This window comes from Symphalangus syndactylus, chromosome 12, assembly GCF_028878055.3.
Source record: "Symphalangus syndactylus isolate Jambi chromosome 12, NHGRI_mSymSyn1-v2.1_pri, whole genome shotgun sequence".
Classification (NCBI taxonomy): domain Eukaryota; kingdom Metazoa; phylum Chordata; class Mammalia; order Primates; family Hylobatidae; genus Symphalangus; species Symphalangus syndactylus.
The window spans coordinates 138,707,639-138,727,924 of NC_072441.2; the positions used below are offsets into that span (position 1 = coordinate 138,707,639).

The following is a 20,286-nucleotide window of genomic DNA, read 5'->3' on the forward strand; positions in this document are numbered from 1 at the left end:
AGGAGATCGACACCACGGTGAAACCCCGTCTCTACTAAAAATACAAAAAATTAGCCGGGCGTGGTGGCGGGCGCCTGTAGTCCCAGCTACTCGGAGAGGCTGAGGCAGGAGAATGGCGGGAACCCGGGAGGCGGAGCTTGCAGTGAGCCGAGATCGCGCCACTGCACTCCACTCTGGGCGACAGAGCGAGACTGCTTCTCAAAAAAAAAACCAAAAAAAAACAAAAAACAAACAAACAAAAAAAACAGAACAAAGGCTGAAGAAAGGAACTAAAGACTCTAGAACTAGTTATTTAAAAAGCCAAAGCTATCACTGTTTGACATTCCTAAATTTAAATGATTAAACTTAAGAGAAAACAGATAATCTCTTAATGTTTCTTTCCGGCAAATTTGAAGTTTGCTCATGGAGGAAAAATAATAGTTTAGTAAAAAATTTAAAGAGCTGACTCTAGAGCCACAATGATTGGGTTTGAATGCCAGCTCCAGCTGTGTGACCTCAGGTAAATTAAGGTGTGCTTCCATTTCCTCATCTGTAAGATGAGAGAAACAACATACTTACTGCATACGATTTTAGTGGTGAACACTTCTTGTATCTTAGTAGTTTGTTTGATTGTGTAACAGTTCCCTTTATATAAAGGGGACAGGACATACATTTATATTTTAAATGAAAAATAATGAAAACATTCACTTCTAAAATCTTTCCTTTGGGGTATATTTCCTCTGAGATAACCTGGGATACCAACCTTAATATGGAATCTACTGGCAAATAATCCAAGCAGCTAAATTATAACTTGCCCCACTGTTTCCTTCAAGAGAGCAGCTACATGTCTTACGTAGGTCAAATACTGCTACAGTGAGTTTCCGTAATAGTACCACCATACCAGTGAACAATCTATTTCAGTAATATCTATAATGAGATTCTGGTACCATAAGGCCGGGCGCGGTGGCTCACGCCTGTAATCCCAGCACTTTGGGAGGCCGAGGCCGGTGGATCACCTGAGGTTGGGAGTTCGAAACCAGCCTGACCAATATGGAGGAACCCCGTCTCTACTAAAAATACAAAATTAGCTGGGCATGGTGGTGCATGTCTGTAATCCCAGCTACTCTGGAGCCTGGGGCAGGAGAATCACTTGAACCTGGGAGGTGGATGTTGCGGTGAGCCGAGATTGTGCCATTGCACTCCAGCCTGGGCAACAGAGGGAAACTTCGTCTCAAAAAAACAAACAAAAAAAAACACAAAGATTCTGGTATCATAAAATAGTTGAGAAATTTTGGAGTTCTTTTTTTTTCTTTTTGAGACAGAGTTTCTGCTCTTGTCGCCAAGGCTGGAGTGCAATGGCGCGATCTTGGCTCACCGCAACCTCTGCCTCCCAGTTCATGCGATTCTCCTGCCTCTGACTCCTGAGTAGCTGGGGTTACAGATGCCCGCCACCACACCCAGCTAATTTTTTGTATTTTTGTAGAGACAGTGTTTCGCCATGTTGGCCAGGCTGGTCTCGAACTCCTGACCTCAAGTGATCCACATCGGCCTCCCAAAGTGCTGGGATTACAGGTGTGAGCCACTGTGCCGGGCTTGAATTTCATTTTAACATAAGAATTTACAAAATTTGGGCCGGGCGCAGTAGCTCACTTTGGGAGGCTGAGGTGGGTGGATCACTCAAGGTCAGGAGTTCAAGACCAGCCTGGCCAACATGGTGAAACCCCGTCTCCACTAACAATACAAAAATTAGCCAAGCGTGGTGGCACTTGCCTGTAGTCTCAGCTACTTGGGAGGCTCAGGCACGAGAATCACTTGAACCTGGGAAGTGGAGGTTGCAGTGGGCTGAGATCCCGCCACTGCACTCTAGTCTGGGCAACAGAGTGAGACTCTGTCTCCCCCCGCCAAAAAAAAAAAAAAGAAAAAAGTATACTTTTTCATAGTAAAGTATAATAAATACTTTATACATATTCATAAATATTACTGAGATGAATTTCTGAAAATGTTCACCAATTGCCAGGAAGAAACCAGTATTTATTTCAATTTGGATTAAAAAAACTAATCTAAATTCCTATGACAGCCAGATCTGTTTCCTCTGGTTTCATTGAATGCCATATCTTACTGAATTATCAAATGAAGCATATTCGTTTTCCTATGTGTATAAATGAGATTTAAAAATCACTGACTTTTTGGCCGGGCACCGTGGCTCATGCCTGTAATCCTGGCACTTTGGGAGGCCGAGGCGGGTGGATCACGAGGTCAGGAGATCGAGATCATCCTGGCCAACATGGTGAAACCGCGTGTCTACTAAAATACAAAAAATTATCTGGGGGTGCTGGCAGGCGCCTGTAGTCCCAGCTACCCAGGAGGTTGAGGCAGGGGAATCGCTTGAACCCAGGAGGCGGAGGTTGCAGTGCGCCAAGATCGCGCCACTGCACTCCAGCCTGGCGACAGGAGACTGGACTCTGTCCCAAAAAAAAGAAAGAAAAAAAAAATCACTGACTTTTCAAGCCAGTAATGGCATGTTGGGGAAAAAAAATTGACTTTGTTATAAGTTTTATATCAAATAATCTTAATAAATAAGGTTAAGATCAAGTTACTAGTTTTAGAAACCTTTCCAAAAGTTCTCAGTTGAAAAACAACAACAGGCTGGGCGTGGTGGCTCATGCCTGTAATCCCAGCACTTTGGGAGGCTGAGGTGGGCAGATCACCTGAGGTCAGGAGTTTGAGACCAGCCTGGCCAACATGGAGAAACATCATCTCTACTAAAAATACAAAATTGGCCGGGCACGGTGGCTCACGCCTGTAATCCCAGCACTTTGGGAGGCCGAGGTGGGTGGGTCAAGAGGTCAGGAGATCGAGACCATCCTGGCTAACACAGTGAAACCCCATCTCTAGTAAAAATGCAAAAAATTAGCCGGGCACGGTGGCGGGCGCCTGTAGTCCCAGCTACTCGGGAGGTTGAGGCAGGAGAATGGCGTGAACCCGGGAGGCGGAGCTTGCAGTGAGCCGAGATCGCACCACTGCACTCCAGCCTGGGCAACAGAGCGAGACTCCGTCTCAAAAAAAAAAAAAAAAAATACAAAATTATCCGGGCATGGTGGTGCCTGCCTGTAATCACAGCTACTCGGGAGGCTGAGGCAGGAGAATTGCTTGAACCCAGGAGGCGGAGGTTGCGGTGAGCTGAGATCGTGCCATTGCACTCCAGCCTGGGCTACAGAGTGAGACTCCGTCTCAAAAAAAAAAAAAAAAAAAAAAAAAAACAATATAATTTTAGGCCATGCGCATTGGCTCATGCCTGTAATCCCAGCAATTTGGGAGGCCGAGGTGGGCAGATCATCTGAGGTCAAGGGTTTGATTTCAGCTTACTGCAACCTCTGCCTTCCAGGTTCAAGCAATTCTCCCGCCTCAGCCTCCCGAGGAGCTGGGACTACAAGTGCCCGCCACCACGCCTGGCTAATTTTTGTATTTTTAATAGAGGCGGGGTTTCACCATGTTGGCCAGGCTGGTCTGGAACTCCTGACCTCAAATGATCCACCCACCTCGCCCTCCCAAAGTGTCGGGATTACAGGTGTGAGCCACGCTGCCCAGCCTATATTCTTAATAGAGAATATATACACTCCTCCTCCAGGTTTCATGTTTTTTCATTGTATTGCGATGTCTAAATATAAGTGGTTTTAAATTCCTGACATTTAAGTATATTATTGGTAACAGATTCACACTTTGGCCAGGTGTGGTGACCCACACCTGTAATTCCCACACTTTGGGAGGCGAAGGCAAGAGGATCACTTGAGTCTAGAAGTTTGAGACTAGCTGCAGCAATATAGTGAGACCCTGTCTCTACAAAAAAATAAAAAAATTATCTGGGTGTAGTTGCACACACCCGTAGTCCCAGCTACTCAGGAGGCTGAGAGGGGAGATGATCGCTTGAGTCTGGGAGGTTGAGGCTGCAGGGAGTTGTGGTTGCAACACTGTACTCCAGCCTGGGCAACTCTGTCTCAACAAACAAACAAACAAAGAAAAACCCCCACAGCTATCTAGGGAAAAAGTAAAGCAACCAGCATATAGAAGTGACATATTATTATATTTTCACCATAGGTTTGCTTTAAGAAATTGTGCTCCCTTCAGAATGGAAGAATTTATCTGCCTCTTATTTGATGTGGATCAGAGCTAAGATGGCTGACTAAATAAACATGGGGGACTGGAATCTCCTTGGAGATACTCTGGAGGAAGTTCACATCCACTCCACCATGATTGGAAAGATCTGGCTCACCATCCTGTTCATATTTCGAATGCTTGTTCTGGGTGTAGCAGCTGAGGATGTCTGGAATGATGAGCAGTCTGGCTTCATCTGCAATACAGAACAACCAGGCTGCAGAAATGTATGCTACGACCAGGCCTTTCCTATCTCCCTCATTAGATACTGGGTTCTGCAGGTGATATTTGTGTCTTCACCATCCCTGGTCTACATGGGCCATGCATTGTACCGACTGAGAGTTCTAGAGGAAGAGAGGCAAAGGATGAAAGCTCAGTTAAGAGTAGAACTGGAGGAGGTAGAGTTTGAAATGCCTAGGGATCGTAGGAGATTGGAGCAAGAGCTTTGTCAGCTGGAGAAAAGGAAACTCAATAAAGCTCCACTCAGAGGAACCTTGCTTTGCACTTATGTGATACACATTTTCACTCGCTCTGTGGTTGAAGTTGGATTCATGATTGGACAGTACCTTTTGTATGGATTTCACTTAGAGCCGCTATTTAAGTGCCATGGCCACCCGTGTCCAAATATAATCGACTGTTTTGTCTCAAGACCAACAGAAAAGACAATATTCCTACTATTTATGCAATCTATAGCCACTATTTCACTTTTCTTAAACATTCTAGAAATTTTCCACCTAGGTTTTAAAAAGATTAAAAGAGGGCTTTGGGGAAAATACAAGTTGAAGAAGGAACATAATGAATTCCATGCAAACAAGGCAATACAAAATGTAGCCAAATATCAGAGCACATCTGCAAATTCACTGAAGCGACTCCCTTCTGCCCCTGATTATAATCTGTTAGTGGAAAAGCAAACACACACTGCAGTGTACCCTAGTTTAAATTCATCTTCTGTATTCCAGCCAAATCCTGACAATCATAGTGTAAATGATGAGAAATGCATTTTGGATGAACAGGAAACTGTACTTTCTAATGAGATTTCCACACTTAGTACTAGCTGTAGTCATTTTCAACACATCAGTTCAAATAATAACAAAGACACCCATAAAATATTTGGAAAAGAAGTTAATGGTAACCAGTTAATGGAAAAAAGAGAAACTGAAGGCAAAGACAGCAAAAGGAACTACTACTCTAGAGGTCACCGTTCTATTCCAGGTGTTGCTATAGATGGAGAGAACAACATGAGGCAGTCACCCCAAACAGTTTTCTCCTTGCCAGCTAACTGCGATTGGAAACCGCGGTGGCTTAGAGCTACATGGGGTTCCTCTACAGAACCTGAAAACCGGGGTTCACCTCCTAAAGGTAACCTCAAGGGCCAGTTCAGAAAGGGCACAGTCAGAACGCTTCCACCTTCACAAGGAGAGTCTCAATCACTTGACATTCCAAACACTGCTGATTCTTTGGGAGGGCTGTCCTTTGAGCCAGGGTTGGTCAGAACCTGTAATAATCCTGTTTGTCCTCCAAATCACGCAGTGTCCCTAACAAACAATCTCATTGGTAGGCGGGTTCCCACAGATCTTCAGATCTAAACAGCGGTTGGCTTTTAGACATTATATATATTGTCAGAGAAGTAGCCTAGTGGTGGTGGGGCACAGAAAAAATAGATATGGGCGGCTCTAAAAACCAGCTGTTAAGACAGACAACTGCAAACTCATTTAAGCAAGAGAAAAACAGCTCTAATTCGAGATTGTGAAGGGACACTTCTAAATTCAAAGACATAGAGTTGTCAAATCAGGATTTTTTTTTTTTTTTTAAAAGATATCCTTTCGAATGTGTGTAACCGATTCTGGGAAAATCAAGTGTTCAGAATTGAGGCTAAATGGTTTGATCAGGTTTTCTCTTTGAAGAGACCATAGCCTTAGGAAATGGTTCTTGATCTATATAATTCCACCTTGGACGCTGGGTTAATTTTGTTTGCCCCTGGAACACAATCACTTAAGTTTCCTTCTAGACTGCATCCTGATGTGTCTTGAGTATACTCACATGTTGCTACCTAGTAAATAAAATCTTAAAAAGATCCGTGGCTTTCCTTCACCAGTTCATAGCATCGTGATTCATTGCTCGGATTGGACTCGGCTGTACTCACTGGACATCTAACCTCTCCACTTAATTAACAGTACCCACCCTACAGGGGTGTTGTAAGGATTAAAATTTAAAATACCCGTGTTTTCTACAGTGCCTGGCACACAGTAAGCGCTCCAAAGCTACTGCAAGCTCGTTACTGCTCATCCTCCAGAGGCCCACATCAAGTCTGCCACGACTCAAGGAGACTTCAAAGATAAAAGCTGGAGCCAAAATATGTGATTCTAAACACCCTCCTCAGCTACGGCAAAGCACTGTGAGCACTTTCTCAGGACGTGAGCCAAGAAGCCCAGCACCTATGGGTCACCACAGTTTCCGAGGTCCCAGATGAGAAAGATGCGCTCGCTACCGCCGTGCGGCGATCCTTCCTTTTGCAATAGTCTCAATGCTCCCGGGCTCTGCCTCCGGACGCCAGGACAGAGCTACCAAAATCTCACCTCCTGCAAAGAAACCTAACTGCTACGGGGGCCGGAAGAGGAAGAGGTGCGGCTCCGACAGCCAGAGGGGCGGGCATACGCAGCCTCCCTCGGCTCAGCCTGCTACGGGGGATGCAGAGCGTCCTGGTCGCCATGAAAACAGGCCACACCCCGGCGATCCCTGCCCGTGGTTCGCAAGTGCGCAGGCGCGCGCCCCCTTCCGCGCATGAGCAGTGCTGCTCCCAACCCGCCAGTCGCGGTCTCCGGCGCCAGCTACGCCGCTGCCGCTGTCACTATGGCCCATTACAAAGTGAGGGGGGCGCGGCGTGGCTGGGGGCATGCGGGCGGTAGCAAGCCGCTGGTCGGCTCTGGGTGGGAGTGGGATCGCGCGCGCAGGTTTGGGCGGGAGGGCCCCGAGGTAGCGAGGCGGAGGCGGGGTTGCCGGACTCCCAGCGCCTTCTTCCTGCTCGCCTCCCGGTCTCTGGCCACTGACCCCCGGTGTCTCTTCAGGCCGCCGACTCGAAGCGTGAGCAGTTCCGGAGGTACTTGGAGAAGTCGGGGGTGCTGGACACGCTGACCAAGGGTGAGCCTGGGCTAGGAGAGGGTACCTCGTGCCCTCGTCGTGCTCCCCGGCGCTGCCCTGTTCCCCAGCGGGCCGTAGCGTGGGGAAGGAGGGGAAACAGATGGGGCCCGTCCGGGGTCCAGCGAGGTGGGCCTCGGGGTTCGGCAGGGACCTGGCTGCTGGACGCCGCCCGGGTGGGGTAGCCTAGCTCCGCTACCTTCTCCGCACCGGGAGTGAAACTCTTGCAGCTGTTGCAAAGTCTCTTCAACTTCCGTTGCTTTGCCTCGAGCAGCCGCAGTGGACATGTTTGCCAAAGACCTTCAGATCCCAATTCCGCCCACCTTACGGTTTTTGTGGAGTCCTCAGAATCTTAAGAAAGTTTCCCTCCGACAAAGAGCAACTGGAAAAATGACCGACTTTCAAAGTGGGCTATGAAGTAGCTGAGTGAGCCTAATCCCCAAAGTAGGAGATTCATAGCGGATTTGGCTGTGGCTTTTCAGCCCCCATTCCTTAGTCTGTGTCAATTCTTATTTTGTGTATATTTCATAGTTAAAGTAGAATTACAGCTTAAAGAGTTCGAGGGCATATCAAGGTGGTTACATTGTTTTCACTTTTTAAAATGAAAGCTTACTGTTAACTCTGTATCTCTTCATTCGTGGCTTCAAGATCTAAGTTAAGTAGATGAGTAAAGTGTTGGAAACAGGAGGATTCCAAGGGGTAGGGTACAGTTTACTTCATTGGCTTAGCACTAATTTGAATGCCTGCTATGTGTCACCCAACTCACTGGGATTTTCAAGGGTGTAGAATGGAATTGTTGGCAGGGATGAGGACTTGGGTCATATAAAACTAGGAAGTTTGGGAAGTGGGAAATAAATTGGTAACTGCTCTTTGGACAGAAGCAAAGTTTAGAGGAAAATTCTAGGAGCATAACTCCTGGGTCTTAGCAGAAAGCAGGCTAGTGATTTTGAATTGCTGCCTATTTGGGGTTCAGATAATAGTTTACTTCTTTGCAAATAAACTTCAGCAAGTATTAAGGGACTACTCTGTGAAAGTACTGTGCTATGTTGTCTCTGAAAGTGTCACAGATGCTTTGAATGTCATTCCATCTAAAAACTCCATACGTTCATTTCTTTCATTTAATCATTTTACTCAGGTGTCTGTTCTGCACACTGGAGATAAGCAGGGGAGGATGAAAGTCTCGGCTCTCATAAGCTTATATCCTAGTTGAGGGAGACAAATACATAAACAAACATGTAGTGTCAGCTAGTGGTGTTACAGATAGAAATACAGCAAAGTTAGGGATAAAGAGTAACAGGTGAGGCCAGGCACGTGGCTCATGCCTGTAATGTCAGCACTTTGGGAGGCTGAGGTGGTGGACTGCTAGAGGCCAGGAGCTCAAGACCAGCCTGGGCAACATGGCAAAACTCCCATCTCTTTAAAAAAAAAAAAAATTGCTGGGCATGATGTGTGCCTGTAATCTAGCTACTGTGGAGGCTGAGGTGAGAGAATCACCTGAGCCCAGGAGGTCAAGGCTGCAGTGAGTTGTGATTGTGCCACTGGGCAACAGTGACACTCTGTCTCCAAAAAAAAAAGTGACAGGTGGGATGTGTGTGTCATTTTATATAGGGTGGTGGGGGGAAGGCCTTTCTTAAGAAGTAACTTTTGAGCAGAAACCTGAAAGAAACAGAGTTTCAGGAAGTATAAGGAGGCCAGAGTGGTTGGATGGAGCAAGTGAAAGACTGAATGGTAAAAGGCAGAAAAATGACAGTTGTAGGAGGTAACTGACTACACAGAAGATGTTGCCCAGGCTGGAGTGCAGCGGCATGATCTCGGCTCACTGCAACCTCCACCTCCGGGTTCAAGCGATTGTGTTGCCTCAGCCTCCCAAGTAGCTGGGATTACAGGCATGTGTCACCACGCTCAGCTAATTTTTTGTATTTTTAGTAGAGAGGAGGTTTCACCACGTGGGCCAGGGTGGTGGTCTTGAACTCCTTAACTCAGGTGATCCGCTCACCTCAGCCCCGCAAAGTGCTGGGATTACCGGTGTGAGCCACTGGCCTCCACTAGAATTTAACTCTCAATCTCCTTGGATTTCCAGGCTCCTAAATAACATCAGCCAACACAGTATTGATGTGATTTATTAAAAATTTGATGTTCAGCTTCAAACATAGGTGCTTTACACAATTCTATTTGTTTTTACTTTTTATTTATTTTTTTTATTTTCTTTTTATTTTTACTTTTTTTTTATTTTTTTATTTTTTGAGACAGAGTCTCGCTCTGTCGCCCGGGCTGGAGTGCAGTGGCGCAATCTCGGCTCACTGCAAGCTCCGCCTCCCGGGTTCACGCCATTCTCCTGCCTCAGCCTCCGAGTAGCTGGGACTACAGGCACCCGCCACCACGCCTGGCTAATTTTTTTTGTATTTTTAGTAGAGACGGGGTTTCACCATGTTAGCCAGGATGGTCTCGATCTCCTGACCTCGTGATCCGCCCGCCTCGGCCTCCCAAAGTGCTGGGATTACAAGCGTGAGCCACCGCGCCCGGCTTATTTTTTTTTTGAGACAGAGTCTCACTCTGTCACCCAGGAATGCCTGGCCTCAAGTGATCCTTCTGCCTTGGCTTCCCCAAGTGTTGATGTTAGAGGCATGACCCACTGTGCCCAGCCTCACAAATTTAATTTACATATACATATTTTTTCGAGACAAGGTCTCTGTCGTCCAGACTGGAGTACAGTGGTGCAGTCACATCTCACTGCAGTCTTAATCTCCCAGGTTCAAGCAATTCTCCCACCTCAGGCACCCAAGTAGCTGAGATTACAGGCATGCACCACCGTGCCCGGCTAATTTTTAATTTTTTTTTGAGACGGAGTCTTGCTCTGTCACCCAGGCTGGAGTGCAGTGGCACGATCTCGGCTCACTGCAAGCTCCACCTCCCGGGTTCACGCCATTCTGCCTCAGCCTCCCAAGTAGCAGGGACTACAGGTGCCTGCCACCATGCCCGGCTAATTTTTTTTGTATTTTTAGTAGAGATGGGGTTTCACCATGTTAGCCAGGATGGTCTCGATCGCTTGACCTCATGATCCGCCCTCCTCGGCCTACCAAAGTGCTGGGATTATAGGCGTGAGCCACCATGCCTGGCCAATTTTTTTTCTTTTTTTTTTTTTTTGTAGAGTCCAGGTGTTGTCCAAGTTGATCTCAAACTCCTGGGCTCAAGCAATCCTCCTGCCTTGGCCTCTCAAAGTGCTGGAATTTCAGGAATGAGCCACTGTGTCTGGCCTAAATTTTTTACAGCTTATTTCCAAGATGATTTGAAATAGTTTATAACATTAAAACACTATGAAAGGATGGCTAAAGATAAAGATGATAAATCATTTGGAAGCTGAAGTATTTTAGCTATTTTGAGCGCTATATCAACCTCTAAAAATCCTGGCTGCGAAGGCAAAAAGGGGAGCATGATTGGGTATAGAGTTCTTGTCTGATTACAAGGAAGTGCATTTCATCTATAGAAAAGCACAGGAAACTTAGTATTTACAGTATCTTCTGCAATTATCAACCTTGTAAGTACCACTGACAAATTAGAAGCCGAAAGAAATGGGGTGGGGGAATAAGAGGAGGAGAGAGTAGAGTATTAATATTCATGTCTTATAAAATGAGGATTTGGCCGGGTGTGGTGGCTCACGCCTGTAATCCCAGAACTTTGGGAGGCTGAGGCGGGTGGATCACTTGAGGCCGGGAGTTCGAGACTAGCCTGACCAACATGGAGAAACCCCGTCTCTACTAAAAATACAAAATTAGCCGGGCATGGTGGTGCATGCCTGTAATCCCAGCCACTAGAGAGGCTGAGGCAGGAGAATCGCTTGAACCTGGGAGGCAGAGGTTGTGGTGAGCCGAGATTATGCCATTGCACTCCAGCCTGGGCAACAAGAGCAAAACTCCGTCTCAAAAAAAAAAAAAAAACCCAAATGAATTTCTCAAAAAATAGTGCTGTTAAGTGTATTTAGATGAAGAGTAACTATCAGAACTCAATGTAAATTGTTAAAAATAGTTGCCCATTTGATTTTTTCATACTGTATATTATCTTGGTAAGTTATTAAAACTCTAAAAGAACAAAAGGGAAGTATGTAAGTTGGTTTACAACAGGACTTGGGGTCTAGATATCTATCACTGGTTTTTTGTTTGTTTTGTTTTTGAGTCGGAGTCTTGCTCTGTCGCCCAGGCTGGAGTGCAGTGGCGCGATCTCGGCTCACTGCAAGCTCCGCCTCCTGGGTTAACGCCATTCTCCTGCCTCAGCCTCCCGAGTAGCTGGGACTACAGCTGCCCGCCACCACGTCCGGCTCGCTTTTTGTGTTTTTTAGTAGAGACGGGGTTTCACTGTGTTAGCCAGGATGGTCTCGATCTCCTGACCTCATGATCCGCCCGCCTTGGCCTCCCAAAGTGCTGAGATTACAGGTGTGAGCCACTGCGCCCAGCCACATTTTTTTGTGTGTGTGGTTACTTTTTTTGCTTTTATTAGATTTTTCAAAGGGTTCCATGCACAAAAAGGCCAACCACTGATTTAGAGTTTTTTATCTAAGTAGTAAATTCTAGGAGGAATTTGTTCCATAGATGAAGAGCAAGGTAGTGCTCATATGAGTGATTAGATATGAAACCACTCAAGTATATCTTACTTTAATGTTGATTTGAGCATGTTGACTACTGGTAAAGTTTTTGGTTGGTGGTTATTTAGCAAAACAAACTTAATTTTTAAGACCATTTTTGAATTCAGAGCTTCTTCCGGTAATTACCATAGTCCTGTTGATTCTTTCCTAAATTCTCGAATTTCTTTCTTCTCACTGTTCTATCACTCCCATCACTCTACTGCAGGTTGCTGTCTTTTTTAAACTGGATTACCACATCAGCCTTTTAACTGTTCTTCCTGTCTTTATCCTTGTCCCACTCCAGCTGGTCCACATAGCAGTTAAGAGTGGATCCTGTCACTCCCTTCATTAAAACTGTTTATATGCCAACCAAATTTGCATGACTCTCCCTAATGTGGCCATGACCACCTTTCCAGCTTCCTTTCCTGCCAAATTACATCTCCAGCCATACTTGAATTTTCAGTTCCTCAATACATTGTTTTCTTGCTCCTGGGCCTTCCCATTTTATCTGAAACACTCAACCCCTAGGTATCAGGTCTTTGCCTTCCTTTAGGAAGCCTTCCCTGATGTCCTAGGCTTGCTTAGGTGTTCTTCCAGTGTGCTACTGCAACCCATTATCCAGTATTCCTGCTTGATAACCTCTGTCTAGTTCCTTGCATATCTTTTACGCTTGACTGTAAATTTGTTGAGAACAGGGACCTTGTCTGTCTTGTTGAGCATTGTATAGTCTTTGCAATGTGCTCAGCGTATAGTTGGTACCTAATATTTACTGGGTAATGGAATATAATTTCAGCCATTCAAATTTAATACGTCAATTGTTGCTTTTTCTGCCTTTTGATTTGCAGTGTTGGTAGCCTTATATGAAGAACCAGAGAAACCTAACAGTGCTTTGGAGTATCCTTTCATCTTTCAAGTCAGAAAAAGGCTTTATTTTGAAACTCTTATTTTTTTAGATAGATAATAACCTTTAAAATACTTCTGAATATTGAGAAAGTTACTTTTTTTTTTTTTTTTGAGACGGAGTCTTGCACTGTCACCTGGTGGGGAATGCAGTGGCGTGATCTTGGCTCACTGCAACCTCCGCCTCCTGGCTTCAAGTGATTCTCCTGCCTCAGTCTCCCAAGTAGCTGGGATTACAGGTGCCTACCACCACGCCCAGCTAATTTTTTGTATTTTTAATAGAGATGGGGTTTCACTGTGTTCGTCAGGCTGGTCTCAAACTCCTGACCTCGTGATCTGCCCACCTTGGCCTCCCAAAGTCCTGGGATTAGAGGTGTGAGCCACTGTGCCTGGCCGAGAAAGTTAGTTCACTTGAGTTTTTGGATGGTGATCTCTGGGTAGATATTGGTGGTAAAGTGGGTGACTCTGGTCAGCGATATCGATACTACTCTGTGCTATTTCATTAGTTTCATTCATGTCTAAGAAATAAGTTCTTAACATTAATAATAGTTTTTTAAAGCATCACTTAGGAGCTGCTACTCCAGAAAATCCAGAAATAGAGCTGCTTCGCCTAGAACTGGCTGAAATGAAAGAGAAATATGAAGCTATTGTAGAAGAAAATAAAAAACTGAAAGCAAAGGTAAATTTTTAAAAAGAATTCACGTTAAAATAATTTTACCTGTAATAATTATATGATGAAAACCTCACTGAAATGGACGGTGGGGGAGGGAGGTGGGTGAATATCAATTTGAATTAATTGCAATGTAAGGCCAAAGTTATGCCCTGTCAAGAAAACCACAAGACAGGCCTGGCGCGGTGGCTTACGCCTGTAATCCCAGCACTTTGGGAGGCCGAGGTGGGCAGATCACGAGGTCAAGAGTTCGAGACCAGCCTGGCCAACATGGTGAAACCCTGTCTCTACTAAGAATACAAAAATTAGCCGGGCATGGTGGCATGTGCCTGTAATCCCAGCTACTCGGGAGGGTGAGGCAGGAGAATCGCTTGAACCCAGGAGATGGAAGTTCTAGCGAGCTGAGATCGCACCACTGCACTCCAGCCTGGGTGACAGAACAAGACTTCATGTTGGGGGGTAAAAAAAAAAAAAAACAAAACCACAAGACATACTGGAAATAGGACAAGCAAAGAAGCAAAGTGTGGTCAAGAAGAGGTTCTGGCTGGGTGCGGTGGCTCATGCCTATAATCCCAGCACTTTGGGAGGCCGAGGTGGGCAGATCACCTGAGGTCAGGTGTTCGAGATCAGCCTGGCCAGCATGGAGAAACCCCATCTCTACTGAAAATACAAAATTAGCCAGGCTTGGTGGTGCATGCCTGTAATCTCAGCTACTTGGGAGGCTGAGGCAGGAGAATTGCTTGAACCCGGGAGGTGGAGGTTGTGGTGAGCTGAGACCGTGCCACTGCACTGCACTCCAGCCTGGGCAACAAGAATGAAACTCTTGTCTCAAAAAAAAAAAAAGAAGAGGTTCTTAGGAACCTGTATCACTAAAAGGATGAGAATATTGGTTAATGCTCTTTAAATGGTCAGTTCTGAGGTTCTTAAGCAGTTGATTTTAAGTAGACCAATATGGGGCGACTGCTTTGTAAATGGCACCTCTCAGAATTTGTACAGTTCATAGTCTGCAAGGCCATATGTGGTGGCCCTCTGTAAATTTGTTAGGACTTAATTTTATCTAGTGCTAAAGTTTTTTCTTTCTTTTTTTGAGACAAGGTCTCTGTTACCCAGGCTGGTGTGCAGTGGTGCAGTCATGTCTCACTGCAGCCTTGACTTCCCAGGCTCAAGTAATCCACCCACCTCTGCCTCCTGAGTAGCTGGGACTGCAGGCATTTGCCACCATGCTCGGCTAATTTTTAAATTTTTTGTAGAAATGGTGTCCCACTATGTTGCCCTGGTTGGTCTGAAACTCATGGCTCAAACGTTCCTCCCGGCATGGCCTCCCAAAGTGTTGGGATTATAGGCATGAGCCACCTCACCCAGCCAGTTTTTTCTTTTTTCAAAGTCCTGTGAGAATTTTCATAAACTTCAAATTAGTCAACTCTTAAGTCTTTGAGTTCTTATCACATTCTTAATCACACAATGTATTTTACATTACTCTAAGTATTTCTCATGATATATTTTATCTTCTCAACAACTTTGTGAGATCAGTGAAACACGTACACAAGCCACTTTATAGGTGAGGAAACGAAAACATAGTGAAGTCTAATAAGCTTCTCAACTCCAACAGGTAGTTGGCAGAACGTAATGTTAGCCTAGTGTTCTTGCAGGGAACCACACTTAGCATAAAAGAAAATGTAGTTATTTTAAATTATCCAAGATTCCACAATGTGTAATGCTAGTTAACTCTTTGGAACCTGTTAACTCAAAGACATTAGTAGTTGTTTATTGGCTGGCTAAGTTAAGACATGTCACTTAACTCTTTATCTACTTTTCAGTGGGTATTTTCAGTAAACTTTTGGTGGAGAGGAAGAAAGTTCCTTATAAGCAAATGAATCTTTGGGAAGATACAGTTTATTGCATATCAAGTATTTGAACAGTGCAGTCATGAACTGGAATGAAATTTTATTTTATTTATTTATTTATTTATTTATTTTTTTTTTTTTGAGACGGAGTCTCGCTCTGTCACCCAGGCTGGAGTGCAGTGGCGCAATCTCGGCTCACTGCAAGCTCCGCCTCCCGGGTTCACGCCATTCTCCTGCCTCAGCCTCTCCGAGTAGCTGGGACTACAGGCGCCCGCCACCACGCCCGGCTAATTTTTTGTATTTTTAGTAGAGACAGGGTTTCACCGTGGTCTCGATCTCCTGACCTCGTGATCCGCCCGCCTCGGCCTCCCAAAGTGCTGGGATTACAAGCGTGAGCCACCGCGCCCGGCTGGAATGAAATTTTAGTTTCAAAGCAATTTTAAAGGTTTATATGAAAAGGGCTGTCATTAGATTTGATTGTATTAAATCTTAAATCACTGAATGATTTAAAATGGTTATAGAAACTGATATTAATACAATTTACTGACAATAACTAAGTTGAATATAATAGTTACCTTGTTTTACTATCTTTTACTCAATTTAGAATAAAATTCACCTAAATCCCTCTGTCTTTGCCCCATAGCTTGCTCAGTATGAACCACCTCAGGAGGAGAAGCGTGCTGAATAGGATTCTTCTCTGTTGAAAAGACAATGAAAAATGGTTTTGTATGACTTGAATAGTTTGTATAGTATATAATCTTTTCTGAACAGATGCTATAGAACTCTTTTAATATGTTTAATTCACCTATCACACTCTGTTAAAAACACATAGAATCATCAATAAAAACTCAATATAACTTTCTTTGGGTCTTAAAAGCAGGAGAATCCAAAGTAAATCCTGAACAAAACCTAAACACAGCCATCTAACTCATTACCTTAAAAGACATTCTGTTTATTAGTCTGATTAGGAATGATGGCACTGGTTGTATTTTAGCCAAGACAGTTTAGCATGGAGCTATTCCTTGGTGTAGTTCAGGATATGAACACAGGTACAGTCATTCTTTGAAGGTGACACTGTTCTGTATATTCTCTATAGGCAGCTGGAGAGATGCGTGTGACACAAGATGCTTTTGTACGGGTTCCCATGAATCTTCTGCTCTTGTTTGTGTAACATGGAACAAATAACTTCTTTGCCACCACTTTGCCTTAGATAACTGTGTGTGTGTGCCAGTTTGAACTCTGACACCACATTTTCCTTCTATGCAATCATCCCTTGTCTGATAATCTTGCATTGCTTTGCTCTGAGCTTTAGTGGGTCCTAGTTGCACACTGGCCTTTCTGTGCTGTTTTTCAATTTGCCTAATAATAGCATTTACCCTGATTGTAATTTATGTGACTTTAAACAGGATCACACTGTACCCCCTGCCTGCCTTATTTGCTTACTGAGCACAAGACAGAGGCAATATACAACTCTGGGTTCACACACAAGCTGAGATGAGAAGAGGAATGAGCCATATATTGGGGAAAATCATAGTTTGTAGGTATAATTATATAGTGCTTTTCTCCCTCAAAGTATTTTTCTAGCCTTGAATTCATTTTATCTTCATTATCCCTGTGAAGTAGGTGGGACAAGTATGAGGGGAAGAGGGGTGCTGAATTTTTAGGCCAAAGACTGATATTAATACAAATCACTCACTAACTGTAGAGCCTTGGGCATATCAGTGAACTGCTCTGAGATTTACTGTCTTCATCTGTTTAATGAGTAGAATGTCCGTGATGCCTACCTCACAGGGTTGTTGTGAGGGTCAAATGAGAATGTATGTGAAAGATTTGTAAATGGTAAAGCACTATATTCTTGTTTGTTAGTCCTTTTTCCTTTCTTTGGGTAGACCTACAATCAGATGTTTTGTTTTATTGATCACTTATTTTCCTTACTGGTAGACCGTCATTTTATAGACATACTCCTATTTCATATATTCTCTCCCTGTTGTTAGAGAACCTGTCTTTGTTTTTGGTCAAAACACACACAGAAAACAAAATGATCCAATGAAAACTGGTTTAACTAGCAAAAGCCTTGGTACCTGTTGGAGACTTATGACCTAGCCAATTAAAAGGGCATTTAAATCAGCCCTGTTAGTAGGAATGTGGCTATGGCTGGTGCCTCTTCTAGTCACAAGTTTGTTTTTGAAGGGGGGCCAGAAGATCATTCGCTTGAATAGATTTCTCTTTTACCAATTTGAGTGCCTCCTACATGGGCAGCAGTGGACTAAGTGCTGGGTGTGATAAAGAGGAATGACTTAATTATGAGACTGTATATAATCAAATACAGTGTGGGTTAGGACCTGTGACAGACCATTATAATAAAGCATGGCCCCATGAGGGTTTTGAAAGAGAGAGAGACTTGGCTTCTTTAGTTGGTATGACAGTTTCTTGGTAGATACAGGTTGAAATTTTTTTGTGGCAGCCAATTCTCATGGGCTTTTCACTATTGGATTAGTAGTAATATTTATGTCAGTAAGCCAGGTGACTGTGACTGTCTTTGGTACCATCCTTTTTGAACAGAAAGGCAACGTGGGTTGGATAATCACACTTTTAGGTGAAACTGACTTGCTTAAATTGTAACAGTCAGTGCTATTTAAGAATTCAGGATCAGCTTAGCCTCTAGAGGTCCTCTTCAACATTTCTGTCAAGGATTTGGATGAAGACAATATACAACAAGATGCACTATGGAAGAGAAAATGGATCCCACCAGTTAAGCTCCTATTATGCTTCAGCTGCTTTGTCTATAAAATATGGACTTCACATCTTGCCTACCTCACAAGGTTGTTGTAAGGATCAAATTAAATATAATGGATGTAAAAGTGCCTTGCAAACTGTAAAGGATTACATACAGACCAGATGGTAGTAGTGCCAAATCTGTAAGTGACACAAATTGGAAAGTCTGGTTGGAAGACTATATTGAAACAAACCTTAAAATGATTAACCACGTGGAATACCCAAACTGCTGGGCCTAAACCAAAAAGTTGAAGTATCAAGTCTTACATTTAGGTTAAAAAATGCAGTTATACACATTTAGGCAGCAGGATTGTTGACAAAATATTAGTTCCAGTGATTATCAATGTGAACCACCCTATGGATGCTTAAAAAAAAAATTACATTCTGGAAAGCAGGAATAGAAATATTGTCTAGGTGTTAAATGGTCATTCTGAAAGTTGTACTGTTTATTATTGCTTTGTAGGAGTCAAATGTTTGATGGATATTGACAAGCTTGAATGCATATAAAGAGTGACCAATAGAGGATTTGAATATATAAGGCTGGGCTCTCCAATTTGGTACACGCTAGCTGCAAGTGGCAGTTAAAAATTTAAGTTCCTGGCCGGGCGCCGTGGCTCACACCTGTAATCTCAGCATTTTGGGAGGCCATGGCGGGTGGATCACGAGGTCAAGAGATAAAAGACCATCCTGGCCAACATCGTGAAACCCCGTCTCTACTAAAAATACAAAAATTAGCTGGGCGTGGTGGTGGGCACCTGTAGTCCTAGCTACTCAGGAGGCTGAGGCAGGAGAATCGCTTGAACCCGGGAGGCAGAGGTTGCAGTGAGCTGAGATCGCGCCACTGCACTCCAGCCTGGCGATAGAGCGAGACTCCGTCTCAAAAAAAAAAAAATTCCTGTTACACTAGCAACAATTCAAGTGCTTATTCCTCATAGGACTAGCGGCTACATGTTTGACAGTGCAGATAAAGAACATGTGTATCATGTATATCAGCTGTACTGAACAGCACCATAGAATGGCTGAAACTGAAGATGTTCAGCAAGGAACAGAGAAGACTTAGTGGGTAATGAATACTGCAATCTGGTATTTGAAGGGCTGTCATGAAAAAGATGAAGACTATTCCTATTTTATTCTATTATAGGCTTCAGGGAGTGTGGTTTGGCTTTAAGACTTTTTTTTTTTTTTTTTTTTTTGAGACAGAGTCTCACTCTGTCGCCCAGGCTGGAGTGAGGTGGCGCGATCTCGGCTCACTGCAAGCTCCGCCTCCCGGGTTCAAGCCATTCTTCTGCCTCAGCCTCCCGAGTAGCTGGGACTACAGGCGCCCGCCACCTCGCCCGGCTAATTTTTTGTATTTTTTTAGTAGAGATGGGGTTTCACCATGTTAGCCAGGATGGTCTCGATCTCCTGACCTCGTGATCCGCCCGCCTCGGCCTCCCAAAGTACTGGGATTACAGGCGTAAGCCACGGCGCCCGGCCGGCTTTAATAATTTTTAAACAAAGGTTTACCACAGTGGAGTTGGCTGCCTTTCGAGATGGTGAGCTCTTTTCCCTTCAAACTATTTAAGTGCATTCTGCATATCTATTAGATACTATAGAGTTGGTTCGTTTTAGGTGAGAGGTTGGGCTAGATGACCTCTAAGGGTGTATCCTACCTCTAACTTCTGGGTTCAGACAAAACAAAGTCCCAGACCTGCTCGCATGTGCGAATTTTTCCTTCATAATCAAGAAGTCAGTCTCCTTGGAGGGCTGGGAGCACCCCCACTCCTGTACTTTAAAAAATGTATAGGGCTATGCTTTACGAGGATCCTCTTGTCAAACTTCCAGTTCTAGAGCCTGATTGTCAAAGATAAAAATGTATCTAAATTTCTCAGACATATTTGGTGACAAGCATTTGCTTTTGTTTGCTTTCATTATTCAATACTTTGGTCTCTAATCTGAACGAGGTCATAGAAGAGGCAGTGTTCTATGGGGTATGGAATTCCTGGAGTAGACTTTGACAAGGCGGGAAGGAGGGCAAATTGAGTCCCGTTGGGTTTGAAGTGGCAGCAGTATCCACTATCGGCGACTTACTGAAGAAAGAAGATGTTCTAGCTTGGCTGCATCTGCTTTCCCATGAGGGTCCAGCTACCTGCTAGAACAAACTATCACGGTGACCCATGACTCTGCCTTGGTTGAGGTTTGCCCTCAGTGTGGCTGGCTCCCCCATACCTTTGCAC

General features: G+C 44.3%; 3 protein-coding genes across 3 annotated transcripts in view; 2 read left to right on the forward strand and 1 right to left on the reverse strand.

Moving 5' to 3' along the window:
* LOC134734895 (uncharacterized) overlaps nucleotides 1-20,286 on the reverse strand; it is a 99,019-nt gene that overhangs the window by 78,027 nt on the left and 706 nt on the right. The window lies entirely within an intron of this gene.
* On the forward strand, nucleotides 4,170-6,356 carry GJA9 (gap junction protein alpha 9). Its single transcript, XM_055255195.2, has one exon. The coding sequence runs from the start codon at nucleotides 4,170-4,172 to the stop codon at nucleotides 5,715-5,717; it is 1,548 nt and encodes a 515-aa protein (XP_055111170.1). The 3' UTR covers nucleotides 5,718-6,356.
* Nucleotides 6,826-17,689, forward strand: MYCBP (MYC binding protein). Its single transcript, XM_055255228.2, has 5 exons — nucleotides 6,826-6,996; nucleotides 7,197-7,269; nucleotides 12,727-12,775; nucleotides 13,331-13,460; nucleotides 15,939-17,689. The coding sequence occupies exons 1-5, from the start codon at nucleotides 6,913-6,915 to the stop codon at nucleotides 15,981-15,983; spliced, it is 381 nt and encodes a 126-aa protein (XP_055111203.1). The 5' UTR covers nucleotides 6,826-6,912; the 3' UTR covers nucleotides 15,984-17,689.

Bases quoted from the DNA above. Each gene is read 5' to 3' on its own strand.
- GJA9 (XM_055255195.2), top strand. From the start codon at position 4,170: ATGGGGGACTGGAATCTCCTTGGAGATACTCTGGAGGAAGTTCACATC.
- MYCBP (XM_055255228.2), top strand. From the start codon at position 6,913: ATGAGCAGTGCTGCTCCCAACCCGCCAGTCGCGGTCTCCGGCGCCAGC. The intron at 6,997-7,196 runs GTGAGGGGGGCG...GTGTCTCTTCAG, and splicing joins TCACTATGGCCCATTACAAA to GCCGCCGACTCGAAGCGTGA. The intron at 13,461-15,938 runs GTAAATTTTTAA...TTTGCCCCATAG, and splicing joins ATAAAAAACTGAAAGCAAAG to CTTGCTCAGTATGAACCACC.